Source organism: Penicillium arizonense (assembly GCF_001773325.1).
Source record: "Penicillium arizonense strain CBS 141311 chromosome Unknown PENARI_contig004, whole genome shotgun sequence".
NCBI lineage: Eukaryota > Fungi > Ascomycota > Eurotiomycetes > Eurotiales > Aspergillaceae > Penicillium > Penicillium arizonense.
The window spans coordinates 1,052,021-1,073,654 of record NW_019173281.1 but is presented as its reverse complement, the minus strand read 5'-3'; the positions used below and the strand labels follow the sequence as shown (position 1 = coordinate 1,073,654).

General features: G+C 48.3%; 9 protein-coding genes across 9 annotated transcripts; 4 read left to right on the top strand and 5 right to left on the bottom strand.

The window, feature by feature from the left end:
• Positions 1–199: 199 nt before the first annotated feature.
• On the top strand, positions 200–1,582 carry PENARI_c004G02447 (MFS transporter; the record flags this gene model as incomplete). The annotated part of the gene is made up of 1 exon (XM_022628983.1): positions 200–1,582. One exon carries the CDS (start codon positions 200–202, stop codon positions 1,580–1,582), a length of 1,383 nt encoding a protein of 460 aa, XP_022491047.1.
• A 449-nt stretch (positions 1,583–2,031) lies between these two features.
• Positions 2,032–3,700, top strand: PENARI_c004G07017 (uncharacterized protein; the record flags this gene model as incomplete). The annotated part of the gene is made up of 5 exons (XM_022629222.1): positions 2,032–2,216; positions 2,268–2,667; positions 2,721–3,062; positions 3,117–3,636; positions 3,696–3,700. 5 exons carry the CDS (start codon positions 2,032–2,034, stop codon positions 3,698–3,700), a joined length of 1,452 nt encoding a protein of 483 aa, XP_022490852.1.
• A 690-nt stretch (positions 3,701–4,390) lies between these two features.
• PENARI_c004G11163 (putative homogentisate 1,2-dioxygenase) lies at positions 4,391–6,308 on the top strand (the record flags this gene model as incomplete). Its single annotated transcript, XM_022629432.1, has 8 exons — positions 4,391–4,510; positions 4,569–4,591; positions 4,651–4,825; positions 4,886–5,488; positions 5,540–5,702; positions 5,754–5,876; positions 5,937–6,182; positions 6,301–6,308. 8 exons carry the CDS (start codon positions 4,391–4,393, stop codon positions 6,306–6,308), a joined length of 1,461 nt encoding a protein of 486 aa, XP_022491024.1.
• Positions 6,309–6,419: 111 nt separating this feature from the next.
• PENARI_c004G08122 (uncharacterized protein) lies at positions 6,420–8,003 on the bottom strand (the record flags this gene model as incomplete). Its single annotated transcript, XM_022629275.1, has 5 exons — positions 6,420–6,733; positions 6,793–7,247; positions 7,304–7,427; positions 7,491–7,617; positions 7,686–8,003. 5 exons carry the CDS (start codon positions 8,001–8,003, stop codon positions 6,420–6,422), a joined length of 1,338 nt encoding a protein of 445 aa, XP_022491159.1.
• A 1,345-nt stretch (positions 8,004–9,348) lies between these two features.
• PENARI_c004G05592 (uncharacterized protein) lies at positions 9,349–14,138 on the top strand (the record flags this gene model as incomplete). Its single annotated transcript, XM_022629145.1, has 7 exons — positions 9,349–9,516; positions 9,575–9,959; positions 10,010–10,127; positions 10,191–10,258; positions 10,310–10,340; positions 10,405–10,756; positions 13,155–14,138. The coding sequence occupies 7 exons, from the start codon at positions 9,349–9,351 to the stop codon at positions 14,136–14,138; spliced, it is 2,106 nt and encodes a 701-aa protein (XP_022490946.1).
• A 335-nt stretch (positions 14,139–14,473) lies between these two features.
• Positions 14,474–14,974, bottom strand: PENARI_c004G04521 (uncharacterized protein; the record flags this gene model as incomplete). The annotated part of the gene is made up of 3 exons (XM_022629087.1): positions 14,474–14,603; positions 14,733–14,893; positions 14,960–14,974. The coding sequence occupies 3 exons, from the start codon at positions 14,972–14,974 to the stop codon at positions 14,474–14,476; spliced, it is 306 nt and encodes a 101-aa protein (XP_022491096.1).
• Positions 14,975–16,697: 1,723 nt separating this feature from the next.
• On the bottom strand, positions 16,698–17,976 carry PENARI_c004G09990 (serine/threonine-protein phosphatase; the record flags this gene model as incomplete). Its single annotated transcript, XM_022629372.1, has 6 exons — positions 16,698–16,770; positions 16,822–16,894; positions 16,950–17,483; positions 17,544–17,649; positions 17,711–17,752; positions 17,815–17,976. 6 exons carry the CDS (start codon positions 17,974–17,976, stop codon positions 16,698–16,700), a joined length of 990 nt encoding a protein of 329 aa, XP_022490730.1.
• Positions 17,977–18,385: 409 nt separating this feature from the next.
• On the bottom strand, positions 18,386–19,514 carry PENARI_c004G05313 (proteasome inhibitor PI31 family protein; the record flags this gene model as incomplete). Its single annotated transcript, XM_022629134.1, has 2 exons — positions 18,386–19,278; positions 19,331–19,514. The coding sequence occupies 2 exons, from the start codon at positions 19,512–19,514 to the stop codon at positions 18,386–18,388; spliced, it is 1,077 nt and encodes a 358-aa protein (XP_022490858.1).
• Positions 19,515–19,793: 279 nt separating this feature from the next.
• PENARI_c004G01759 (acyl-CoA dehydrogenase family protein) lies at positions 19,794–21,435 on the bottom strand (the record flags this gene model as incomplete). Its single annotated transcript, XM_022628957.1, has 3 exons — positions 19,794–20,130; positions 20,183–20,551; positions 20,603–21,435. 3 exons carry the CDS (start codon positions 21,433–21,435, stop codon positions 19,794–19,796), a joined length of 1,539 nt encoding a protein of 512 aa, XP_022491054.1.
• Between the last annotated feature and the right edge of the window lie 199 nt (positions 21,436–21,634).

Genomic DNA, 21,634 nt, shown 5'->3' with positions numbered 1-21,634 from the left:
ATTCTCCCACCTCTTTCGACATTCCTGCATAAAATCTCCGACATTCCCGAAGGCCCCTTGCAAATTTCTCTAATGTGGCGGCAAGCTGATCCGCAACCAATCTCCGCCACAAATCATCTTTCCTGCCATGGGCATATGGCCCTCTCAAAGCGCGACACGGCCCAGATTCGTTGAGCTGCGGTCGTCAAAATGGTTCATCATGTTCGTTGTCTCGTTTGCTGCGGCAACGGATATCTTCATGTATGGGCTGATCGTCCCTGTCACGCCCACGGCCTTGCAGGATAGAGTGGGGCTGTCGGAGGGCAGTATCCAAAGCTGGACTTCTATTCTTCTTGCGCTGTACTCGGCTGCGTTGTTGGGGTTCTCGCCTATTGTTGGCTACCTGGCTGATCGATCCGAGTCACGTCGATGGCCACTGTTAATTGGGTTGGTGGCGCTGGGCGCTGCTACGGCTTTGTTATGTGTTGGGACGAATATTGGGCTGTGGATTGCTGGTCGTTTGTTTCAGGGTGCTGCTGCTGCCGTGGTTTGGTCTGTTGGTCTTGCGCTGATGGTTGATACTGTTGGTAAAGAGGATCTGGGCCAGGCTATTGGTTATGTATCTATGGGTATTAGCGTTGGGACATTGGCTGGTCCCCTGCTCGGTGGTGTTTTATACCAAAATGGTGGATACTATGCTGTCTTTGGCCTTGCCTTTGGACTCATTGGTGTTGATATCTTCCTCCGGGTGATTCTGATCGAGCGACGACATGCGATCAAATGGCTTGCGCCGGAGCAGAGACCCTCGTCTGCGAATGGACAGCAAACCGAGAAAGAGCACAAAGAAACTCGAAGCTCTTCAGCCTCCAACATATCTGATACCGATACAATGCCCAAATCGCCTCCTTCACGAAGTGCCCTGCACCGTGTTGGCACTCTACTTAGATCGCCCCGTCTTATCGTCTCCCTGTGGGGATACTTCATCATATCCCTTGTCCTGACCTCCTTCGACAGTGTTCTCCCACTATATGTGCAAGAGACATTCGATTGGAAGCAAACCGGCCAAGGACTGATCTTCATCCCACTCATGGTACCACACTTCCTGGACCCTGTAACCGGGTACGTCATCGACAAATTCCCCCGGGCCTCTCGCTACATTACAGCAGGAGTATTCCTTGCCTCTGTTCCCGTGATGACACTTCTGCGTCTCGTCATAGATAACACCATGCAACATAAGATTCTGCTGTGCGCTCTTCTTGCTCTTCTTGGTCTCTGCTTCGCGGTTGCTATGCCTCCTATCGTGGCGGAAGTCTTCTATGCCGTGCAAGAGAAGGAAGATGAAACACCGGATATCTTTGGCCGTGGTGGAGCTATGGCTCTGGCTTTTGGTCTTTCCAATATGGGCTTTGCGGCTGGAAGTCTCATTGGGCCATTCTTCGCTGGTTTTATTCGACAAGAGGCTGGTTGGGGGACTATGGGCTGGGCAATGGGCCTGATTGTTGGTGTCTCGGCGCTTCCAGTCCTTTTGTTCCTTGGCGGATGGATCTTGCGGAAGCCTAAGCCATCGGAAGAAACTCCGATCAGCGAGAGTGATTCCCCATAGCTGGGAAATTGTATACACAAACTATATATATGCAGATTTCCGTACCATTAATATAAAATAATATCTCACCTCTGAAATGAAATTATACATTTTAAGGTCAATTGTGATTAGTTGCCAAGCTCTATGTACCAGGCTTGAAAGCCCGCTGAGCAAGTGCATTAGCGCGACACCAGTCCAAGTGATCAACCGCCGATCCATGCACCTCGGATACTCCGGCATGACCGAGATATTAGAAAGCTGTCGATCGATAGTACCTACCTAACTACACTTCCACTTCTATACATCCGAACCCCACATTCCCCACATTCCCCATGATGACCGATTGCTGACTGCAATTTTGGGCGTTGAACTCGGGAATTGTCGACTCGACATTAGCCGTGAGCCCTATCTATGGGTATGTTCCCCCATCCCCATACTGCCACATCCATACCAACTCCATATACGACACCATGACGACCCCGGAGATTCAGCACCAAGGCTTGAATGCCACATTCAAGGGAACCCAACGAGATGATCATAATGTGCCTGTTCATCAATTTCTCGGTATTAAATATGCTAGTATTCCGGCACGGTTTGAAAGAGCGGAACCTGTGAATAGTTTCAATGGGGCTGTTATCGATGCTTCGAAATTTGGGTGCGCAATAAACCCATTCTCACAATTTACTTATCTGCTAACTCTGATTAGACCGAGATGTCCCCAAGCTGATGTGGATGTTCGCCATCTCCTCCGAATCCCGGAGGACTTTACTATTGTCCCGGAGCCAGAGAATGAGTTTGAATGTTTGAACTTGGAAATCACATGTCCTCCCAAGTTATCTGATGCTGGCCCTCTCCCAGTGCTAGTTTGGATTCACGGCGGGTCTCAGATTGTCACTTTCTGCTCTGCTGCCTCGAAGATCTGCGATCCGACCAAGGTTGTCGCAGACGCAATCAAGGCGGGAAAGCCGCTGATCTTTGTTTCTATCAATTACCGTTTGAATATCTTCAGTTTTGGAGACGGCAAAGAGAAGAATCTGGCTCTGAAAGATCAGCGTCTTGGTATTGACTGGGTGAGACGGAATATTGCTGCTTTCGGGGGTGATCCTGTGAGTTGTATACTTATCACAACTACCAAAACCGCGATTCTAATTATTCCAAGGAAAATATCACCCTGTCGGGTGAAAGTGCTGGTGCCGTTTATACTCACGCTCATCTCATTACTGGCCCTCCAGTGAAACGGGCAGTGTTGGCATCCGGCACCCTTTATCTCTCTTCTCCGTTACCAGTGGAAAAGGGAGATGGGCTCATTAAAGTGCTTGAAGCAAAGGTTCAAGAGCTTGGACAGCCTTCGTTGCGACAATCCTCTGTTCCTATACTGGTTCAAGCATTGCGAGAGTGTAATGTGAACACAATGTGGATCCAGGAAGAGCCGGAGTTGGCCGGTTGGGAGACTAAACCGGAACAAGTCGATGAGTTGATGATCGGTGATACTGAGTATGAGGTGAGTAGACTCCAACCCACTGGGCTATATGATTCTCGCTAATGAAGGATCTAGTCCGTTATCTGGCGCAACGGTGTCGAACTCCTGGACGGAGAAACAATTGCAGCCGCATTTGACAGCAACAAAGAACGGGGGACTCAGCTTCGCAAGATGTACCACGTCACGGCTGATCGTCCGACTGCCGCGAAGCTTGGATCTCTGGATCTTGTGAACGATGTTCGCTATACTCTTCCCGTTGAAATAGTTGCCAATAAACTGCAGGCTGCCAACAAGCGTGTTTATAAATACGTCGTTGATCAGCCGAATCCCTGGCAACCATCTAGTCGTGCACACCACGCGGTTGATTTACTGTTCCTCTTTGAAGGTGTCGATCTTTCTTTCAATCCTGCTGCTAGTACGGTTGGACAGGAGATGAGACAGCGATGGATCAAGTTTGTTAATGGAGATGGGCCGTGGGATGCTGACAAGAGGTTCGCTTTTGGACCTGTTGGCGAGTGCAGGGAGATTGATGAAGTGCAGTTTGCTGCTCGTCGGAGAGTTGATCATTGCAAGGTTCTGAAGGAAATGGGTGCAAGTGTGTATATGCCTATTATCTTTGCTTTGACGGCAGGGCGGATCAGTTTGTTGAATTAGAATAGAAGTATACAGTCGTATAGTGAATTTGACCTAGTTCAGCTATATCTTGTTTCTTCCCTATAAGAGTACAGTTCTCGCCAGTTGCCCTTGCACGACTAAAATCACCATGAAATGAAGTTCACATTCTACAATGCACATTCTACATCGGCAGTTGTGAATCCATCTGAATCCCGTAAAACAACGCTATAATCGGCCAACCTCCCCCCCCACAGATCGCCTCTGTTACTCAGCCCTGACTCATGTGGGGTCGTCGCAGCCAACACCGTGGCCTACGAAACTCTCAACCTCAATATTTACTTCGCTCGTCTCCACCAGTCAAATTGCGTGTCTGGTCCACCGCCCGGGAGGTCGGCATTTCGAATGGCCTTCGCACTGCCGATATATAGATTGATGCGCCGTTTTTAGGTTTCCATGGCATCAACTACGCAGCTTCGTGACAATGCATCCGACATCCGTGTCTTGCCGTTGGCTCTCCCCGGGTAGTCGGATCCAATTATGCTCTGTGCTTTGGGCTTGGATGTTCGTGTTCTTGTTATTGCGTCCGTGTTAACCCCATAGGTTGGTCTGGTCGCTTTGGAGTATATAGGTGTCTTGCTGCCCCGGATTTTGAACCACTTTCAGAGAAATCAGACTTATCACTTATTCCTTACCTTGTTCATATCGTATCGTGCCTTTCGGCCATATCTATCATCATGCCTTCAACCGACTCCTTGTCCGACCCAAAGGAATACCAAAAGATCTTCCACTGGGCTGAAACACAGAAGGATGGAGTCATCCCTTCCTTCAACACAAGACGTAACGATCCTTATGAGGTATATCCCTTCCCATTTCAGTCTACCACACTTGCAACTCCCACTGACACTTACATAGTATCAAGCCGGCTTCGGCAATACGTATGTATCCAACACCTACATCTAGCGATTCAACTGGCTGATGTATAACCACGAAACAGCTTCGTCTCTGAAGCAGTTCCTGGCACCATTCCACAGGGCCAGAACAGTCCTCGCAACGTGAGATTCGGCCTTTATGCCGAGCAAATGACTGCTACAGCCTTTGTCGCTCCCCGACACAGTAATAAGAAGGCGTGGCTGTACCGCGCCCGTCCTGCTGTCGCCCACCAGGGCTTCGTACGTACCTGATGCCATGTTATTCATGCGTTTCACATATCCTCTGACAATATGTTCCAGACTGAAATGCCCGATAACAAAGATACCGAGGCAAACTTCTTACCTCTGAACCCGCGCATTCATGTCTCTCCAACACAATTGGCCTGGCACCCCTTCGACATTCCAGAGAGCGGAGAAGTAGACTTTGTTTCAGGCCTCAAGACGGTCGCCGGTTCGGGCGATCCCACTCTGCGTGAAGGTTTAGCCACGCACGTCTACACAGCCAACACGAGCATGAACAAGAAGGCTTTCGTTAACTCGGACGGCGAGTTCCTTATTGTCCCGCAGCAAGGCGCGCTAGATATCCAGACTGAATTCGGGCCATTGTTCGTGCAACCTGGTGAGCTTGTCGTCATCCAGCGCGGAATTCGGTTTAGTGTTCAGCTGCCTGATGGGCCGTCGCGAGGGTATATACTGGAGGTTTGGGGAACTCAATTCGAGCTTCCTGAGCTTGGCCCACTTGGTGCTAATGGGCTTGCTAATGCACGGGACTTTTTGAGTCCTGTTGCGAGATATGAGATTGTTCAGGAGCCTTGGGAGATTATCTATAAGCTTGGTGGAAAGTTCTTCAAGAGTACGCAGAATCATAGTCCTTATGATGTTGTGGCTTGGCATGGAAACTATGTGAGTGATACTTCTTTGCGGGGTGTTTTCGGGTTTGCTAACTTCTTTCAGGTACCCTACAAATACGATCTGACCAAGTTCGTCAATGTCGGCTCTATCTCTGTTGACCACATTGATCCGTCTATCTTCTGTGTTCTCACGGCCAAGTCTCGCGATCCCAATGCTCCGCTAGCTGATTTCCTTACTTTCCAACCTCGTTGGGACGTTGCATCTCGTACGTTGACCTATTCTATTTAAGATCTCGGGCTTGCTAACATATTCCAAGACACATACCGACCCCCTTACTACCACCGCAACGCTGCATCCGAACTAATGGGTCTCATCTACGGCGACTACGGCGGTCGCTCAGATGCCTTCAAGCCGGGCAGTGTATCCTTTGAATGCGGAAGTATGTTCAATTTTACAATTTCCCATAATCTATCAAGATCGAATGCTAATTCCTGGAAAGTGGTCCCCCACGGCGTCGCCTACGAAGAATTCAAAGCAGCAACAGAGAACCCGCCACCTGTGATGCAAATTTCCGAAGCATCTATCGCCTTCATGTTTGAGTCTTGCCGTCCTTTCACAATTACGGATTACTCTTGGAACAGTGAGAAGAAGCATGAGCATGAGCCTAAGATGTGGGATAGCTTGGTTGACAACTTCTCCAAGCATGCTAAGGAGGTTGAGGAGATTTTGGCAAAAAAGGCTAAGGGTTTGTCTATCCATTGAATAGTTGAGATGAATCCTGTATATAAGCGAATCTGTGTATTTTTGTTTTGTTTTTATTGAGGATTGTAATATCCTCTAACTTGAATCTCTGATAGCAGCAGATCTATGAATTCCAATATGTAACATCCACGTGGACATTCTATGTTCAAATTACATGTATGTACAAGCATATAGCAAGATCTCTTCGAAGAAGCTTCCTCCGACTTCATCGCTAAACGATCTAAGCCAATTCACACTCTATAAGACTCTCAACTCCTCTCTGAGCAGTCCAAATCTTCGTAATCTTCAAACCAGCCGACTCAACAAGCTTGTGCCAGTGGCCTTCAGTTCGCTCCGCCGAGGCGAAATCGGCCATCATGATGATATCCAGACTGGTGGTTTCCCAGTACGCGTTAGTCTCAGGGATGACATTCTCATTGATCAACACCTTGCTGTGTCCGGGCTTCATTGCAGCCACGAGGTTCTTCAAGATTTCGCGACATTTATCGTCGGTCCAGTCATGCAGAACGGAGTGCATGTAGTATGCCCGAGCACCTGTAACATAAATAGTAAGCATTGACCTCGGTTGAGATAATACGATAGAAAATCCATACCTTTGATAGGCTGCTCAGTAAAGAAATCATGCTCCATCACCTCGATAGAGGGATTCAGCTGCATAGTCCTCGCTTGAGCAACAACGTCAGGAAGATCTTGAAGCACCAAGCGGCCAGGGGCACCAGACCATTTGCGTCTGAACTCGGAGAGATCATGGCCCATACTACCACCAACATCCACAAGGAGCACATCGTCTTGGCCAACATTGGAAAATAGGCTCTCCACATCGTAGAATCCGATATCCATCCAGCTAGGACGTCCCTGGTGGTAGGCTGTCATGTGGTTGTTGAACTGGCTCGCAGCTTCTGGGTTTTCCTTCATAAACTCGAAGAAGTGGAGGTCTGTTTGGAATCCGCGCTGGAAGGCGCATTCTTTGCCGTTGGATGGGTTTTTGTAGCCGTCTTTCTTTAGTTGGGCAGGTAGGGCAAGGACACCGGCGGTGATACAGTTTGTCCTTTCGAGATGTGAGCATACTGTCCTTTGGTAGAAGGGCCATCGAATAGGACTTACATGCAGGGATACGCATCACTGTATCTTTGCATAGAGAGCGAAAGTGAGAGGCCTGTACGGCGGTATTCGCTGGGGCCGGTCTCGAGGATAACTCCCATTGCGCACAGGTGCTTCAGGATACGAGCTGATGGGATAGATAGTCAATCATTTGTAGCAGGGCAGATAGTGATAATTTGCAGTTACATACCAAGGAGGACTGGATCAGCACCTGTGGCATTTGCTAGCTCTGCAGCAGTCTTGGGCTTCTCATCCTTGGATAGGATAGTAAAGAGACCCAGGTCAACGCCGGTCTCTACAGCGGCATAGAGCGTTGACTGTGAAGCCAATATCAGCAGCCGTTGAAGAAACGGAAGTGACAATATTTGAAAGAAAGGCAGCTTACCTGTGACCAGCAGTATCTGATCATAGCCTCCCGGGGTGTCTCAAGTGCATACACAAGGGATCGAGCAGCGTCCAAAAGGGCTGAACGTTCCTTGTGGTCTTGCAAGCTGGCAATCTTACCAAGGCAAGCAACTTGCTCAACCAGACCGGGAACCAGCTCAGGGGTGTTTGCGGAGATTGCAACGTTCCCATCGACGAAGGCTTCCTTGGAAGCCCCGTCCATATGAGCATGTCCATTTTCATGGGCCTTGCCATTCGTGTGGGTGTCCCCATTGACATGAGGGATTCCATTCAACTGAGGAGTTGCGACGTCAGCCATTGTAAAAGAATTATATATCAATTTGGGCTGAAAAGAGAAATAAAGTAGAAGTGATACAAGTCAAGGATTCCCCAGGGGCTGGATAAAATACCTCCACTGTCCCCGTCCTTTAAATAAAGCCGTGCAACGGTAATACCGGGGCCTCGAATCTGAACCCCTTCTGATAAAGATCATCCAGTGGTCATTTCCATGCCGGATCCTTCGGCCAGTCCAAAACCAAAAGAGTGGGGAGATGTTCTAGTTCAACGGCATTGCCCTTTATGGAAACAGACTAGTAAAGTATATGTACTTTGTCCAACGACTTCTTCAGTCTTAACTAAACCTAAGGAATAAGGGATATTAACAAGAGTAGACTAATTGTTATTAACACCATCACTGATGGGTCTATTGCAGAATTCAACAGACTGCCAAGTAGCTACCTCCGTAGCTTGTGAGCTAACATTAGTCCCTCTGTTGGTCCGGGGTAAAGAACAATCCCAATCTCAACATATCCTTCACGTGTGCATATGAATATACAGACACCAATGAGTGACCGTTTCAGTTCCAGAGTCAAGTACGCCACCGAAAAAAGAAAAAGAAAACAAGCAGGTTTGGGGAGACATTTGATCCACATGTTGGCTGCCCGGAAGGATGGCATATGTACTTTTGTCTAGGGCTTCTAGCGGCCCACAATCCGAACATGGCAGCTGCCAACTTTTTTACGAGTCAGGGATAATTTGGGGGCCAATTGATTCGAATCCGTCCTGAATCCCAACTCTCCCCTGGGAACCAATGGTGAGGTGTACATGTACATCCTTAGATGCACGTTAAAATCTACAAATTGTGTAACCTGATCCTCGTTCTTCCCCAACCTGGAATTGATAAAATTGGGCTTCACATATGGGAATTGATCGATTCGGAATGAACCGACTGCCTTTGCTCTCCGTGCTCACATGGGGTGATCACCGTTGGAAGTGTGGGCCCGGGCGCCACAATTTTAGCGTCTGCTCGCTTGCAAGTAATAGAGCGACGGGGTTTTATGCCCCTGTCTTCGGGCCACGAAGCGACGGGATAAATCCCGGACACAGAAGTAAATACCCCCACGATGGCATGGTGTCTAGAATTGATATGCACGGCAGCTTACCAAAATAGGGTGATCATCGCCGCTTAAAACATGAAGGATTCCGTTGTAATGGTTTCGAATGTGTGAAGTTTTGGTGCTTATGTCAATGTTGACAGGTCGTTTCTGCATGGATTTATATAGACAAGTAAGCTCCGGTTCCTTGGCCCTCAACTGGGGGCTTCGACTCTTTTTGCGATAAACATTCAGCTCGTCGCAGAGCCCTGCTGCATCAAGCTTGACACAATGGCGATTACCGATGATAATCGTTACGATAATAAGGGCCCCAAGATCCTGGCTGTTCTATGGACTTTGACTGGGCTGACAACCCTCATCGTCTCGGCCAGGATTTACATCCGGATGGTAGTGTTGCGAAACTTTGGTATTGATGACCACTTGATTTTGATTTCCATGGTAAGATCTTCAATCAATCTGATTTCTATTTGACATTTCTAATTTCAATTTGTGCTAGATATTCGGCCTTGCATATTGTGGTGTCACTACAGCCGGTGTCAGTGTGGGCTATGGACAACACGCTGACTATTTGAACGAAAAGGATCTAGAGATGGCCATTCTGCTCAATACCGTCAGCTTTTTGTTTGGAATTCTCTCATTTACTATCCCCAAGGTGGCAGTGACGGCTATGTTGAACCGGATCTTGAATCCTGGGAGAGTGCACAAGGCTATACTATGGCTCTTGGTTGGAAGCGCGGCCACAGTCTCTATCATTTGCATTCTTATCTTGTTCACTATGTGCGATCCGCCAAAGGCATTATGGCAGATATCACTTGTAGCTAAAGGTGAGGCTACTTGCAAGAGTCCATGGATTCTCATCAACTATGCTATCTTCACGGGAGGTGAGTCTGTTTGGATGTCCTCTGAACTCCCCATTACTAATTTGTACCAGCTCTCTCAGCGTTTGTTGATTTATATCTGGCCATTTACCCGACCACTGTGCTGCTAAAATTGCAAATGTCTCTACGAAAGAGAATTGCGCTTTGTGCTGCTTTGGGACTTGGTGCAATGTAAGTCGTCATCTCTTCAACTAATTCTTCCTGGGGCAGAGCCTGACTGTTTTGGTGATAAAGTGCTTCCGCTATGGCAATTATAAAGTGTACCCAGCTTCATGGTCTTGCCGACAAATCCGACTATACATGTAAGTCCTTTTCTATTCATCTCGCAACAAACCATAACTGACCAAAAATAGATGGAACTGCCGACCTTGTTATGTGGACCAAGTAAGTATTTATCTCAGTCCGAATTTCCATTCTTACCTGCTCTAACCTACTGTTCTCCGTTTAGTATTGAAGCCAACGTCGTCGTTATAGCATCCTGCATCCCTACCCTACAACCCCTCCTCGAAATTATCTTCGGAAAGCGAGTGTTCGGCTCTTACAGCCAAGGAAAGGGTGATCGCTACAAAGGCAGCGATAGCTTCCCTCCCTCCTCCTACAATCGCAACAAGCATTCAAATGCACTTGGCAAGGATGACCTCGGCTTCACCAACCTCACCAATGTGACGGGTAAAGATAGTCAAGAAAGCATACTTCCTTCAAATGGATCTGGGAAGCAGAATACTTTCTCTATGGGCCATATCCATCGGACGGACGATGTGATTGTGGAATACGAATCGTCTTCACAACAAGGAGCCAAGGTTAACAGTTCTTGGTAGTGGGAAGATATCTCAGCAAATTTCAAAATGTATATATCGTCTGACGTATCGGTCTTTGTGTTCCAAAATCGTACTGTACAGTACTTCCCGAAACTGGTGTCGACTACCACCGGTTTCTCTTGACACTTATCGAGCACCTTCTTCAGACGACAGCAACAGCTAAAACTTGTCGCATATTCACAAAGCTCTCAGCGCCCTGTCAGATTTCGGCCCACCACCAGCTTGCAAAAGCACATCACCCTGGAAAACTAAACTAGATGCCCCTTCCCAAATCAGGCGGCTGTGGAAAATAACCTATTCAAGTGACCCTCCATTCAGAAGGCATTGGACGGGACAGAGACCTTGGAAATGTTGGTATTGGAATGGACAAATCCGACGCGAGAAGAGATTCTACTGGAATCCTAGATGACGGCTAGACAGTCTAACTTAAAGGGCAATGTTAAAAGGACCCCCTCTCCACCTGCCTAAGCCTAATTAGGGAAGGCTTACTATGTGTATTTCACAGTGTAGTACTTCTATAAAAAGCACTCATTAAAGCAAAAACGTTTAGAAAGTAAGATGATATAGACTTGCTCTTCGGTTTATGGTAGGGGGTCTAAAAACGGTCTAAAATATTTGCTGTGTCACTGTACTAAATAAAGACACCGTGAAATACACATACTACGCCTTCCCTATTCGGCTTAGACAGGTGGAGAGGGGGTCCGAATATCAACAAGAGGGGGTCCTTTTAACATTGCCCAACTTATATTCATGGGGCTTATAAGAAGTTACAGATATATACCGTAGGTAAAAATATAATAATAAAAAAAACGGAGCATTGAGAAATAACATTTAGAAGGCAGTGTGTATTAATTCCCAACTCTTTGGCCAGCGCGGTGATTTTAGCCACGTTGACGGGTTGGTCACGAAGTATTGCCGTGCCCAATTCTCCAGGGGGTCTGATTCGAGATCAAACTCTTGCCGTTTCCTTCCTAATGGAGGCCCGGCGTAAGCCAAATAGATGACACTGCCTTAAAGGCGAGATTTATTACTCTAGGGTTAGGTCAATCGTAAGCGCTGCGGAAAGTGTATCCCGATCTGCTCGAGGTTCATAATGATACACTTCAGAGCACTAATACCAAATCGACTCATCAAACGGGAAGCTCCACTTTTGGTTTCCTTGTGCATTTTGCTCGACACCTCTGACTCTATTGCTACCAGCTGAGCATAGCAATCGTCGAGCTTGCCCCGTACAGAGTGTGTAGTTTTGAGCCTTGGCCATTTGGAGTCTTGAGTAATTTCTGTGAACCCTCGAGAGACGCTTGTAGACCCTCTATGACCCCGATTAAGCGTCTGATATAGTTCGTACGTTTTTCACTGCAGTTGAGTATTGGAACAAAATCGTTGTGACATTGATGGTCATGTCAATCACTGCAATCACATTTGCAGCTGTTCCCACGTCATCTATTTCGGTCAGATCCAATGTGAACCTCGGGATTAGAAACAATCAAAACAGTGTAGGTTATGACGAAGAAGACGAAAGTCTAATGACGCCCACTGTTCCAGTCGGAGTTTTGGGCACCATCTCACGTAGTAGCGTGCCAAGCCCTCAACTCGAGTTGAACAGTTGCGCCAACGAAATCCATTGGGACTGACAGGGGTGTCTGAGGCTCAGCCGTGACTTGAGCTCAATAGCTTGGCAGGCATTAGATATATATCAGAAGATGCAGCCACCAAAGGGAGACCTACGGACAGGAGACTCAACCTCGATGAGGCGCTAGTACGAGAGGGGAGTTAGAACCAAGTCAGCCACAGTCACACCAGGGGAAAACAAATCGAGATGCAGGCCAGAGACCCTTGACAAAATTCTGGCAATCATTAGCAATCCGATAAGTCTCATATTTTCCTGTTCTCATCCATCGCGACTGAAGCAATATAAAGTATTGAAGAGATGTTGACCCCATCGGAGGTCGGCGTTTCGGCGTCCGGCTTCATTGTTCCGGGGCGCGACAGCCCCCGACACCGAAAGCCACAACTCACGCTTTGTCTATGTTTTGCCCGCAGACAGGGTGGTCAGGGTAAAATCATGTTGAAAACAGCCAGATCTGCAGGTTTTTACCTACTAATTTCGATCCATGTGTCTCGCCGGTTCCTAGAATAGCCTCGGGCACGGAGTTTTTATTGTCGACCGAGCGCTGGGTATATAGACCTTGATGTAGACTTCTCTATTTCTTTATACATTTTATTGCAAGTCCACGGATTCAAGTCTATCTTGACCATCAAGCCTATTCTACATTCCCCTCGGACTCAATTGACAACCTATTTTGAGTTCTCAGCAAAAAATCCTCGAGTTTGTATCCCGACCCCTTTCGCTATATCTAGTCTAATAAAAACACTATAGAAAATGGGAGGACCATATGCGCCCAAAGTGGCCCAAACAGGCGGCCATCCGACAGTATCTGTCGATGTCCCAATATGCGCCATCTTCCTCGCCCTATTCATCGCCGGCGCCGCCTCTCACATGACCCTATTCCGCCGCAACCTCGCACGAGGACACAAGTTCATCCCATCCGCCGTAACATTTGGTTTCTGCATGTCACGCATTGTCGCAAATATCATTCGCATTGCCTGGACCTGCCGAGTCACAAATATCAGTCTCGCCATTGCGTCGCAGATCTTCGTTGCTGCCGGTGTGTTGTTGCTATTCATCTTAAACTTGCTGTACGCACAGCGCATGGTGCGGGCTGTCTACCCTGGAATAGGATGGTCTCGTCCTGTGTCATTGGCATTTAAGCTGGTCTATGGTCTTGTTGCGGTTACAATTGTCATGGTCATCACTGTGGTTGTTCAGATCTCCTATACTCTGAACACGAACACCCTCCGTATCGATCGTGATATTCAACTTTACGGTGTAACATACTTCGCCATCATCTCGTTCCTGCCTCTTCCTCTGGTTTTGTTGGTTCTCCTGTCTCCAAACAGGAAGCGGATCGAGGAGTTCGGCTCCGGCAGCTGGATTGCCAAGGTTCTCCTTGTTACTCTTGTGGGTTTATTGCTCTGCCTCGGCGCCTCATTCCGGGCTGGTACTGCGTGGATGCCTCCCCGTCCAATCACGAACCCTGCCTGGTATCACAGCAAGGCATGCTTCTACATCTTCAATTTTAGCCTCGATATCTGTGTCGTCGCTATCTTTTTGGTTGGTCGTGTAGACCAACGATTCTTTGTTCCGAATGGAAGCTCGAAGGTTCGCCATTACAGAGGGTCTGATGATAATGAGAAGGATATGCGGACTGCAGGAGGTGCAAGCAATCTTCGGGCGCAAGACCAGAAGGATCTCGAGAGCCTGAAGAGCAGTGTGTCCCGGGACTTGGCTGAGCCAAAATAAACAAGAAAAGAAACGGGGACCGGGTGTTTAATATTCCGCTCTGTGTCTATATTGTGTTACATATTGTAGAGGTATCATTTAATTTCATGATATAACGAATGATCATATATGGAATAGCAATTGACTAGAAAGACCCTGTGAAGCTTCGGTGATCCCTAGACCCTAATTGGCGCATAATCAGAGGCAAATGCTATTAGGGCCAACGGGAATACTCGCAAATATGGCAAGGGCGCAGCCATATCGCTCAACGTATTCTAACGTCGATCCAGCTTTGACTTCAGTGTGGTAGTGGGCCTGAAAGATTCAAGTTTGAAGAACATTTTTCGTTTTTCCATTCAGGCACTCAAGTCACTCGTGTTATGCAGCGGGAGTTCCTGTTTAATAGTGGAATCTCGATGCTGGCCATTGGTCTTGTAGTAACGATAGTCCAGGTAGGAATTGACAGTCATGTAGACCGAAAGGGCACTAAATTCTCTCTGTCAGTAAATTCTTCTGAATGATTCTTTAGTTTCCCGTTGTTTCGAATTTGCTCACTTCATATTTCCGGATAAAACTATCACCACCCATCCAAGGGCGCAGCTTGTGCCCACGCACACCTGGAGATTTGCTTGCAAAACGAGGAATACCACAGCGCCCCAAAAGACGATCTCGAGCGAATTTAGAATGAGGTATGCTTTCAGGCTTGCCCATCGTTGGAAGCGAGAAACATGTCCGGTTAAGAGCTGGTAGAGGATAATGACGAGCGATTTGGCACCCTATATACCAGATTTTGAGTCAGATAAAATTATCAGAAGCACGGATTTCGTAGGGCGTATTCTTACCATTCCTAATCCCATAGTACTAGCCCTGGTTCTCGTCTTTCGCCCTGCAAGGAATAGCCGGGCTACAGAGAGAGCGATAATAACTATCACCAACAACAATTGCGCTAAATGGACCTTCAACTTGTGCTGAGAACGAAAGAAGGCCATGTTTGATAGTGTTGACATTTTCGAACAGAGTGAGGTTTTGAGTTGCAACTCAATTGGCTTCAGAAATCGGTGGTTCTTGATAATGAACATATTATTCTGGTCTCGTTCTACATCCTTTATATACGTTTGACTTCTGGTAATGCGAGGGAAAATTCAGTAAGTAGATTAGACTTCCAAGCTCCAGAGCCGAATACGAAATCAGGCCCTTATATTCCCAGGAACCTAAAGTTGATCTTCGGTGGCCGTCTGCGCCTGCCAAGCACAAATGCCAAGCACAAGATCTGGACAGAAGCTCCCACGGAGCTGCAGTAATACATAGAGCCAAGTCTATAGGTTGGGACCAGGGGCCACAATCATTAGGCAGCCAAGCACGGTACCATTGACTCCATGCTGTTCGAAAGGGGTTAACCTTCATATATTTTTACTTCGTATTCGGGTTCGGGTTCGGTACCAAGGCAGAAACTCTTCAGATAGCGTGAACATGCGGCTGAGCCCTCTTGGGACTACCAGAATATCTGGGATCCAAGAAATGTCCTTCCATGGTTTCTTAGTTCTTGTTATCTCTTGGCTTTGATTTTCCAGACCAATCCCTACCAACCACTGGAAACTTAATGCGGTGATCTAGACATAGACCGTTTCGTACTTCCCTGGACGGTAGACACGATATGAAGCGGATTTTGGCTACATGGAAAGCGTCGCCATTGTATTGTGCAATGTCCACTGCCAATGATTGCATCATATTCGTTACACCGATATGCTTGAACTGATAGTGTATGACGAACACTGCATCAGTAGTGGCTTTTCCATACTTAGGGTAGGTGACACATATCGTGGCACTGGCATTTGAGTTGCACAGCACCTGATCCGTTTTGAGATGAGGCCACATATACACAACTTCTCTATATCGTACGCATAGCAATTCTGCTCTTTATAGTCAACACACGCGATCTTTCTGTCAGGCTGTGCTGTGACCAACACTATTCCCATATCTCCTAAGACTGGGGTGATAAGAAAGAAGAAGAAGAAGAAGAAGAAGAAGAAGTCGAAGAAGAGAGATCGAGGGATCTAGAACATGACGATCAAAATATATATGCATCCTTCCAATGGAATTTGGGTATGTTGAAGAATCAAAATTAACGACATCTTGTTGAAGAAAAGACCTATTTCAATCATTAGTTAGTGAAATAATGAAATAATTTAGATTCATCATAGGACGCGCATGATTGAGTTTGATGGTAGGATAGGCAAGAGGACCAATACTAATCTATGTCTTTGTCGTTAGGCATTAATAGGATGATGTGAAAACTATGCCATACTCTATCCTCTACACGGAAGATTGCATCTAAACATTCTTGAAAATATTGGTATTGACCTACATCATGCAGTATTCTCTTCACAAACAACTCAACTGGCCCGGGCAACTGCTACAGATCATAGAACTGGGTCTCGCAAGTGTTTTATTTTCATTGGTATCAACAAGCGGCCAGGCATCGAACCATACAGAATTAAGTAGGCGAGAGCCCTGTTCGTATGCAGCCCCCATTCTCCGCCAGTCCAATTGCCTTCCGAAGGACAAAAATGATGAAATCTATCACAGGAAATAGTCGGGTGTGCGTCGGGATACCATTGGTTCTCCCGCTCTGGGGCAAGGGTCGAATTGTAGGCTGGAATGTAATTAGCAGTTGTCTTGTAGCATACACAGCAGCAGTACTCACAATGTGTATTTCAAATGCTCGTCAATCTCCATAATAGCGGCCTGGTTGCCGCAGCGGTAACAGTAATTAGGGGCTGCGAGTCCGGTTAGTCTTTCTGTAACTGACAAGTCTAGCGACGAGCGTCATACCTGAGAAAATTGTGACGACATTTCGATCCTGCGACCAGTTATATCCTTCCATCACCAATTGATGAGCACGTGCCACCAGAGTCAAGCCGTTGTTGTGGTTGAAGGCTTCCGAAATGTCCTGTCCGAACGTGTATCCAGCACCTCGAGGAGAGATTCCCCATCCACACCGGTCATCGGGGTCACTCCAGAGCAGGTCACACATAGGTCCCTCGTGGGGCACTTCTTGGATGCGGTCCAGTGACCGGATGTTGTCAAGGGTGTCAATGGACGGGCTCAGCCCACCGTGCAAACAGAAGATCTGGTTTTCTATCAAAGCAGTGAGGGGGAGATAGTCGAAGAGGTCGGTGAAGTATTTCCACACGTTGGCGTTGCCGTATTTGCGGAGGCACTCGTCATAGAAGCCGTAGACCTGCGTGATCTGTCGGGACTCGTGGTTTCCACGGAGGATGGTGATACGCTGGGGGTAACGGATCTTCAGGCAGACCAGGAGGGTCACAGTCTCAACGGAGTAGTAGCCACGGTCGACATAGTCACCTAGAGTGGAGGAGCAAAATTAGAAAGGGTACCCGATACCGTCATCCGACCGACACTCACCCATGAAGAGATAGTTTGTATCCGGGTTAGGACCGCCGATACGGAACAGCTCCATTAGATCGTGGAACTGGCCGTGTATGTCACCGCAAACCGTCACTGGGCATTTCTGTCGGGTATGTCAGTGGGCTGGGCGGGTACGACAACAACCCGACCGAGAGTCAACATACCACTGGCTGCACATTCGATTCCTCTTGCAATACCTCTCTTGCCTGCAAGACACACACATAATCAATTTGGGGACCTCATCAGTGCCTGGAAAGAGGAAACCCACCCGATCGCACAGGCGCCGCACATCTTCCTCCGCTAATTGCTTGCAAGTCATCAAACTCTCGATCCAGCCGTCCAGAGTCGGTATGGACCCGGGGTCGCTTGTTGGCGACAGGTGGTGTGGCTCGGGGGACCGCGCAGTATCGATTTCCATGTTGTTATCCATTGCGTCGGTGTGCACAGCTGGCTGAAAAGGAGGGGCCAGCTGGGGAGGGGCGGTCTCGTGAGAAAACAACGGATTTGGTGGATGAGCGCAGGTATCGTGGGGTTGAAATAATGAGGGGAAACTACGCTCCAGATGGCAATTCAATTAAAAAGATTTCCCAGAGCAATTCAAGGAATAAGGAGATGGACTTTGGGAACGCGAGAAAGGGAGAAGAGATGGGAGTTCGGGAAGGTCAAGTTGGGAGGTGAAAGCACAGCGCCACAGCTTCAGCCACACCGCCTACTGCACCATCTACACGGAACGCTCACATACGCCATTGTACATGAACTGGGATTATTGGGGGGTTTTTTCATGTAATTTCATTGCCAGGGCATTTCATTCATTTCCTAGGCTAAGGCTGGTAGTACTTTTAGATGATGTCGCCTCCGAAACCACCGCCGAATCCTCCAAACCCTCCCCCACCTCGTCCACGACCACCGAATGATCCTGGATTGCGACCAACAGGTGGGTCACCCGGTCCTACAGGATCATATCTAGCACCAGGTGGTGCACGGGGATCATAGCCCCCTACACCACCACCCCCACCGAAGAGGGGATCATCAAAGGTGGGATGCATTCCCCCGCCACTGGGGCCAAAGCCAGGGCCCATGGATCCGCGGAGCGGATCATGAGGTCCAAGTCCAGCTGGGTAAAGATCTCTTTCTCCAATATTGTACGGGTTTCTGCCTCCACCACCAAGTCCTGCTGGGTATCCTCGTGGAGGCCTGTTGATCTCAAATTCATCTTCAAACCCGGGCGGGGCAAAGTCTGGTACAGGGTTGGGGCGGCGAGGAGCTGCTGATAGAGGGTCATCAAACGGATAGGGACGAGCAGGCTGAGGGAAATCATCACGCAGAGGATCTTGGGCTCTTCCTTCCTGTGGTCTTTCTCTGGAAACCTGGGGTGTCTCTTCGTAGCCTTCTTTGTGCAACCCGGGCGCAAGTTTCTGGATGACGTTGATTTTGAACAGTCCGATCAAATCGCTCAGACGAGCTGGCGAAATGAACACATCCCGTAGAGAGCCTGCAACATTGTCTGAGGATGATAGGGGGAGCGCAGATGCGGAGATGAAGTCTTTGGCGGGGAGATCGAATGAGCTGGTGCGGTCATCACCCAAGGCCAGCGCAAAGACAACAGCGTTATTTCCCAGTCGACTCACTTTAAGCAGGTACTGCATGGATGACTGGTCATGTGTGTATCGAAAGGCAAAGGTATCGTTAGCGTTCCATTGTGCGGGGAGGGAGGGTGTATCTGTAGATGTTTCTGGAGAAGTTAGCGGAGTCCGATATTCAAATCAAGGATAGAAGGTGCGAACCTAAGTTGTGGTCTTCTCCAAGGCCTACCAGCTTGAAACCCACTGCTGTCATGGATGCATGTCCGATTAGAGCAACAGCTTCATATGATGTTTTGAGGCTCGGCTGGCTATCGTCTGCTGGCTGGATAGCTCTCGCGGCAAGATCCAGGACGTGATCTCGATGAAGAACTTCAGTGGTCACCATTTTGATGTATACGCGTATGCTCAGAGAATGATGTTCGATATCAAAACTGAAAAGAAGTTAGGAGACGAAGGCAACAGGCAGCTGATGCCATGCCCGACGTGACCTCATATCAACGCTAATCCTATTTGGGGAGCTGTGGCGTCGGAACAAAGATCCACCGTTACAGCTGTCTGCCCCACTTCGCTTGGCTACTTTTGTCCAAGCGGCCATTTATTATTCAACACTGGAATATATATTGGATTGATATTGGTATCTTCGCTTGAAAGGCCCTTGATAACTTTACAACATAGATTTGGGGAAGTTCTTCATCGCTTGGCGCACTCCCAGATCCGCCAGAATCTCCTCAGTTCCACCGAGGATGGCATCGAACTTGTAAGTACGATGGAACATCTCAATGACCTTGCCCATTCCAGACTGGGTGATACCACGGCCACCAAAGATGTTGGTAGCATTGCTAGCAATCTCACCGGCAGCTTGTGTGCAATGAGACTTCAACAGTCCGATGGGTCCACCAAGGTGCTTGGCTTGCTCAGCGTATGTCATGTTGCACATCTGGTAGGCGATGGACTCGAGCCAGGCCTGATTTGACTCGGTCAGGGAAATCATGCGTGCGAGTCTGCTATCTGTTAGAGGTAAATTCAAAGCCTTTCTCAGTTGACGGGACTCACTTTTGACGAATGGCGGGCTGTTCAATCAGCTTCTTGCCGAAGACAATGCGCTGGTTGCACCATTTCATAGTCTCTTCGACGACGGTCATTGACATGCGGACAACAGCAGCAACCATCATGAAGCGCTCGTGGTTGAAGTTGCTCATGATAACGATGAATCCCTTGTGTTCCTCGCCAAGGAGGTTCTGGACTGGAACCTTGACGTTCTCAAACTGCACAAAGGCAGTCGCAGCAGCAGTTGAGTAGGAAGTCTTGATCTGCTTCGTCTCAACGCCCTCACCGCGAGGAATCAAGAGAACCGAGAAGCCCTTCTCGGTACGGCAACCGACCACGAAGTAATCGGCGAACATGCCGTTCGTGATCCATTTCCTAATCACCGTCAGCAATAGTCCAACGCACAGATTCATCCTCCAAACTCACTTCGTTCCATTTACAATGTAATGCTTCCCATCAGGAGTCTTCTCAGCAGTAGTCTTCAAACCAGCAACATCACTACCAGCAAAAGCCTCGGTAATAGCCAAACACATCTTCTTCTGACCAGACAAAACCTCACCAGTAACACGCTCCTTGAGAACAGGATCATGTAGCCACTGCTGAACAGCAGTCAAACTAATAGCCATACCAGCCATATTCCCATCCTGGAAACCACGGGCATTAGCCCGGACCAATTCCTGCGTAACAATCATATCATGCAAATAGTCAAACTCCTTCCCATCGACCGCCCCACCAAGGAGGGTCCGGTTATGGAGATGCTTTCCAGGACCCAGCCGCATGGCAAGGACATTCGTCTCAGCCATACGGTCGATCAGTTCCTGGCTAATGTACGTGCCATCTCTTTCCTTCTCCTGCGCCTCGGGTGTCACGTACTTATCCGTGAACTCGCGCACAGCCTTTTGCAGGCGGCGGTGGGTCTCCTTGTAATAGGGCGACTTGAACTGAGGACGGAGCCATAGTGGTTCGGCGTAGGGAACGGGACTCAGGGCTCCTGGTGTGGGCTCGATGACCTCGGGCTTTTCACCTTCGATAGTACCGACGCAGAGCTGTTTGCGGTACTTCTCTAGTACTTCCTGGCGGTGCAGGTTGTAGAACTCGGTTGTGGCATCTTGGCCGGCTACCTGGGCGAGAACGACGCCGCCACCGGGGTGGGCGTCGACGAAGTCGGTTAGGTCATAGACTTTGTGGTCGATGATGCACCAGAGGGAATCCTCGGTGTTGTGCTTGGCGACTTCGGCGCGTGTGAGTGTTTCCGACATGTTTGAGTTGGGAGATGAGGGATGGAGGGAGAGTAAATACCCCAGATTGTTCAGTCTCCAATCATGCTGTTGCTGTTTCAAATTGAGCCGAGGTCCGAGGTGATGTCAGCATATTTGCCCTAATTTTGCACTAGTTTACACCCCTGAGACTGCAATCGTTAGTCTGATCAATATGTTGAAATCATGGAGGTTACTTATG